The sequence below is a fragment of the Lygodium microphyllum genome, chromosome 3 (genome assembly GCF_053477565.2).
Source record: "Lygodium microphyllum isolate KBCC chromosome 3, Lygodium_microphyllum_v1.1.10, whole genome shotgun sequence".
Taxonomy (NCBI): domain Eukaryota; kingdom Viridiplantae; phylum Streptophyta; class Polypodiopsida; order Schizaeales; family Lygodiaceae; genus Lygodium; species Lygodium microphyllum.
Window position 1 is genome coordinate 13,619,108 of NC_141137.1, and position 6,461 is coordinate 13,625,568.

A 6,461-nucleotide genomic window follows, 5' to 3' on the forward strand; every position below is an offset into this window, starting at 1 on the left:
AAGTCCTCATTCTCTACATATTGTGTCTTCATTTAGCTTATGATGATATGCAATATTGTTGATGCCTTTGGTTTTCTAGGCAATGCATTAGGTGCAACAATCTTTTTGCCTTGCACACTACTATTTGAAAGTGAAACATGGATAAGAAGTCTACCCATTGCAAATGCTTCTTAGACAACTTAGTCTAAGTAAGAAAATATTGCACAGTTGATGATTCATATGCATAGCAAAATGAGCTTCAAGTAGGTAACGTTTCCAAGTGGAAAGAGCACAAGTTACAACAAAGTGACTCTTTCACATGAACCAACACCTTGTAAAATTGTAGTCATTTGTTACAACTTTCCTTTTCACATAAAAACTATACCAATATTGCTCTCACATGCGTCACACTAGATTATAAAATCTTTTTGGAGATATTGGCAACACCATCACTACATCCAAGGTAAGCTTTTCTTTCAAATTCTCTAAATTTATAATTTTTTTTGGCTTGCCCCTTGCTTCAGTCCTCTCGCGTTGAAATATCTCTAATGGCTCTTGCTTCTTCTGTGTAAGTGTGGAGGCTTCTCACCACAAGTTTGTCTCTCATTCGGTGACATTGAAGATTTGGTCTCTTTTATGAGAGATTTGGCGATGGGTGGTTGGACCTATTGTGCCCTTGTAGTTGGATATTTGGCAAAGCCAAAATATTGAGATTGTGGGCAGCCGCACATGAAGATAGTGTTCCATTTTCCTTGCTTCCGGGGTTGTCCCCATAACTAGGTCTTCTAGAATACTTTTATTTTGACTCCCATTCATGTGCTCAAAGTCATATTGCTTGCTTGAAAGGCCTTACTCACTGGCAGCTTGATACTATGCAGCATGGAAGGCTTCTTTGTCGATAGGATTTGGTCTCGTGGCATAGGATTGTGCGTTGCACACATGCGAGAGAGAGAGAGAGAGAGAGAGAGAGAGAGAGAGAGAGAGAGAGTATAATAACATCTCTAAAAGGCCAATGTGGCCTATGAGACCAAAGCAATACATACAATGATGGTGTGTTTCTCATCTGGAACGAGAAAAGATGAAAAACATGCCTATAAGACTGAAAAAATGAGATAGTGTCCTATAAAAGGGAAATTATGTCAATGATCTAAAAGTGAGAGTAGAAAAAGGAAAAGTCTCCATCAATGATATGTCTGTCCTCTAAGGAGGTGTATCTCTGCATGGCTGAGGCGTCTCGGCATCTGTCTCCTGTGGCGCTCAATGATGGCTTTAATTTGTCTGTGGTGTGGATGTCTAGACCTTCGTCCGGGTGGACGTGGGCGCCTAGACCGGCTTAGTGCCACTGCTCTATCCAAAGGGACACCTACAGAAGATGAGGTCCAATGATGATGTACTCTTGTAGGCTGTGTGGCAGTAGTAGTGGTATCTGCCATACTCTGTCGTGTATCAGTGAAAAAGTCAGTGACTGCTCTCTGTCTATGTGAGCTGAGCTGTGGGGGCCTCCTACTCCGTAGAATTGTTGCTCTGCGCCTTTGGAGCTCCAAGAGGAAGAATCCCAAGCATCTCTGATCCTCAATCTGCATGATCCGTCTCAGGGGTCCAAAACCCTCTCGAAACAGACAGTGGTATCTACCTCGTATATCATAATATACAATGCATTGGCAGATGTAGTGTTCCTTTATCTCTGGCTCTCTGTTGCATAGTGGGCATATGCGTTCTTCTGTCTGTATACCCTCCCATCTGCCTGTCTCGATCCTCAGGTGGTGGGATGAGGTGCGGATCTGACCAATAACTGTGCGTAGTCCATGAGGCAGCTGTGTGTCCATGTAATTGGGTCGGGTGATGAAACCATCCTCAGATACCTAAAGGAAGTGGGTTTGGTAGTGTGCCATCCTCATGCCATGGGGGGAGGGGGGTCGGATCCAGGTCTTCTTTGTATCTAACTTCAGTATGTCTGCTCTGATCACATGGTTTAGCTTTGATCGGCTTAGGTCAAGTGTAGGGCAATCCAGGCTATAGTCAAAGGGGGGTAGTCTGTCAATCTGCAGCCCATGTAGACTCATCCATGTACTCATCTTAGCATACCAACAATGTTTGTAACCATCTGCTGCTAGTTGTCTAGAAGAGGCCAGGGCTAGCCGTTGGTATCTATCTTTGGGGAGCTCCCATAGTCTATGTATGAAAGTCACTGCTTGGACCAAGGCCTTAGCCACCATGGGTGATGCTCCCAACTCAGCTCTGATAGGTATAATGCTATCGATCACATAAGACATGTTGGCCAGATGGCCAAATGTATACTTCACTTGTTTGCAATATATTGAATATTACACACATGTACACACACATGCACACGTATGTGCGCATACAGAAAGAAAGAAAGAGTATATTAACATCTCTAAAAGGCCAATGTGGCCTTTGAGACTACACCAAAACATACAAAGAAATGGATCTCTCATCTTAAAACACAAAAGATATGCCTATGCGACTAGATGCTAGGTGATATACTCTATAAGAATATATTTGTGGTGTAGATGTAAGTGATATGACTAAGAAAGAAATGTTCTTTTCCTCAGTGAAGAATCTCCTTGAAGTGGAGATGTAGCTCTCTATGGTTCATAGCCACAAGTAACGGCCATTTTTGGACTTCAAGATTGGAGGGACGGTAGCTTCTTTCCATCCCCGGTCCCATTTCCATGTGACTATATAGTCACAAGTGACGGATATTCCTCCCTATCCTCGGTTCCTCGTCCCCGTCCTATTTGTGTCACTTGTGACTATGTTGTGGTTGAGGTGCCTCAACATCTATCTCCTATGGTGCTCAATGAGAGCTCCAATCTATCTATGACAAGGGTGCTTGGCCTTCTTCGAGGTGGGCATTGGCATCTTGCTCGATTGAGTGCCATTGCTCTATCCAAGAAAATATCCCTTGAAGGTGAAGCTCCTCTATAACTTGGTCTTATTGTTTGTCTATCAGCTGGTAGCTTAACTGTGTGGTAGTGAAAAAGTCAGTGACATCCCTCTGTCTAATTGCGCCTAGCTATTTGTTTTGGGGGGGGGGCACTTTTCCATAGAATAACAACTCTAAGGCTCCAAAAAGAAAAAATCCTAAATATCTCTGATCCATAAGAGTATGTGTTTTGGCATATGGCAATTTCTACTGCTGCTTCGCAGTGACTTTTGTACTCTTTCAGTCATCTGAGTCCTGACTTTTTGTACTCTTGTAGTCATTTGATATAATATAAATTACTCATTATGAGAGATTACCACCTTTGGTTTCTGTGTACAGGTGAAACAAAACGCCATTGAGTTAGCTGAAGCTATGAAAGAAGAAAATGGAGTAGTAGGTGCCGTAAAAGCTTTTCATAAGCATCTACCTTCTGTCATGCCCGAGAGCATCCCTCAGATGCTTGACAAGTCTTTTTATAACCGTATTGTGAACCACAAAATGTGGCCATGTTTTGGAGGGGGTGATGCTTGACAATCCTGATAATCACATAGTCCATTTTTGTACTCTGGAAGAATTATTCATTTTGTTTGCCAGGGTTCAAGGTCAGTTGTTTTCTCATGCATACATGTAACACTATGGGGGTTGCAACCTTTCAACAAGACATGAAAATTGATGCCAGGCATGCTTGTAAATATTACTAGAAGACAGGTACAATGAGCACGAGATGTAATTGTTTGTCCAAATATCCCCTAAATTCCATGGGCTTACAAAGGCCTTACAACGTACAAATTCATCTGAAAGATCAATTCTCTGTCTGAGATCTGTGTGATAGTTTCTCTAAAGTGAGTAAATCTCCATAACTTGCTGAGTTGCCCACCCTTTCTAACTTCACTAGTTGAGTTCCTTATTCAAGCGAATATGCACTTCTATTGAAATTCGATAAATGGTCTAAGGTTCACAAAATGCACGTTTTGACAGAGTTATCTGGACATGGTATCAAATCAAATATTATTAAGACATGGTTTGCCATGATTATACGGGCCAATATTTACTTCGCTCCTCTGCATCAGATTGTAGGTACTCAAATCACTCGGCTATGTGTGTTGCCTGGCAGAAAGACAGCTTAGAGCCCCTCGACATCCAGGTCAATGATCTGCACAGGGGGCTACAGTTAACTGTTCCAGCATCCACACGTAAGTTTGCACAGTTTTGGGAGCCCACTCAATGAAGCATCAGATAGCCCTGAAAAAACCAAGATTTCTGAGTCAACAAACCTGCACATGGCACGTGTCAAAACTTTGTGGAGTACATGGAGTACACTCAGTGTTGAGGGTACTCTAGTAACTCTGCCTGAGTCATATCAAACATGGGTGCTCGATCATTGTGACCTGGTATCACCCCTCCGCATATGTCCTTGCTCTTAAGGAAGATCGTGTTGTGAAAGAACTGAAATGGCTGTCTACAATTGTCCATCAATAGGGCGAATACACGGGGCTTGTTGCGGAGATTAAGATCAAAGCCTGTGTGAATAAAGCTGATCATAAGTACATGCAAAACCTGCACATTGTAACAGAGTCTCAGTGTCTCACTTGTGATTTAGCTGCTGTGTTGTTCCGAAGTCTTGAATTTCTCTCTATTCCTGTTCATCTGTTTATATCCAATGTTCAAAAAACCGAGGTTCAGCCTTGGATAGAACAGGAGGATAAGTTTTGAAACCTGGGATTCTCGATATTATATGTAGAACTGTTCAAACTACACAATCACATAAATTGTCAAGAGAAAAGATTCTTGGACGGTTTGCACTAATAGTTCATCTAAGTCGCTTGAAAAAAGTGTATGGACAAGGTACGGTGCATGGTGCACAGGCATATCTTTTGGATGCCGAATCTGACTGGCTGAAAAATTTTAAGGAAATGGTCTGACCAAAAATAGACCTGCCTACAAAGAACAAAAGCTATAGAGCAAAACTTATAGACACGTGTGTGTGGTATGGACTTGGACACACACTTCACAAAAGTTTCCATGAGAGAGAGCCTTCATGAGTAGATATGCCAAGCTCTTATCTGGTCCAAGTTGGTCACACTCGTTGAGAGCTCGTCCTGTACAAAACAATAGTATTCCTCAATATGCTTTGTGTGTGCATAAGAGGCTCGACTCTTTGCTTTTACCAATGCACCATAACTGTTTATGATCTCAGCTAGTAAATGTAGTTATGGACATTGTCATATACTCAACTTGTGGAAGTAGCTGAAGCAGGTTGCCTTTTTTGTTTTTCAACCAAGACCTGCAAAAGCACCAAGGGGAAAGCCAAACCTACTAGAGGACAAGCCATCTCAACAACACTGAATTGCAATTATGAACATTGCCTTATACTAAAACTCCATAGGAAGTAGCCAAACTAGGCTATGTTTTCTCTTAGCCAAAACATTCATGAGGGATCTAGGCAAAAGCAAAACCTACTAGTAAACATTGTTGTCATAACAATCAACCATTGGAATGAAAAGAAGCATGTGGTTGTGGATCAGCCCCACATCCATAGAATCAAGCATAATCATGTGCCCTACAAATAGTGAAATATTTGTTGCTAATGCTTGAACTTTAGCTATGTATAAATCTACTCACATTTGGCAATGCAAATTCCACATCCATAAGAAAGACACCCAACAAAGTTATGAAATAGAGTTTTTTCATTTGGTTTACTTGGGTCTGGAAGACTAATATGTAGAACCACTACCCCATGTACATCAAAATCAAATCTATTTTGCAAGTTTAGAAAGTATCCCATTAGTTGCATAGCAACATATCCTTTTGTTGTGCGAACTTATTGCTTTAATCCCAAGTCTTAACATTTCAAAGAAGTACAAATTATCATTTAAAGGTTGAAACTTTAGCCTCCTTAGGCCCTATGAGCAAGAAAGGCTATAGATTGATGAACGATAGAGAGCCTTTATGTTTCTTGACATAGAGTATGTTCTTATTGTTGAACAAACCACATGCCACTAAGCATTGACCTTCTAATACTAAGCTTGAGGGTCATTTTTAAGAACATAGAACCTTCTTCCATTTACATATGTTTGTCTAATATTCCTTAAGTTCAATACTTGGAGGCTTCCTTATGAAAGTTGCTATTGAGGAAAATAGTATTAATTTCCAATTGATATACATTGTAGCCATAGTGTGTAGCCAATATGGACAAACATTGAATGACATTTGTACATATGCAAGAGCCATAGTGTATAGCAAATGCAACAAGACATGGAATGACATTTGTATATGAAGTTGTTACAAAGATTTCAATGTAGCCAATCCCCTTATGATAAGCACAATCCTTGCAAAAAGCCAAGCCTTGAAGCCATTGATATTACCAGTTGTTTTCATCCAATTTATACATTTACCTTATACGAATGGTCTTTTGGGCTTCGAATTAACCTAATCCCATCTACCATTCGTCAATATAGAATCATACCCATCCTACATGGCATGCATCTAATCAACATTGAATTTTTTCTTCTTCAAATGATATTAGTTCCTCTCC

The 6,461-nt window shown here is 40.8% G+C and overlaps 1 protein-coding gene across 2 annotated transcripts in view; it reads left to right on the forward strand.

Annotated features, from left to right (window-relative positions):
- The window catches only part of LOC148038067 (sterol 3-beta-glucosyltransferase UGT80A2-like), a 110,637-nt gene extending 106,922 nt beyond the window's left edge, over positions 1-3,715 (forward strand). For both annotated transcript variants that reach the window (XM_087668531.1, XM_087668539.1), the window contains one exon: positions 3,266-3,715. In XM_087668531.1, the coding sequence (XP_087524657.1) occupies positions 3,266-3,457 (192 nt within the window). In that variant the 3' untranslated portion in view covers positions 3,458-3,715. The remainder of the gene's footprint in view (positions 1-3,265) is intronic.
- Positions 3,716-6,461: the final 2,746 nt, after the last annotated feature.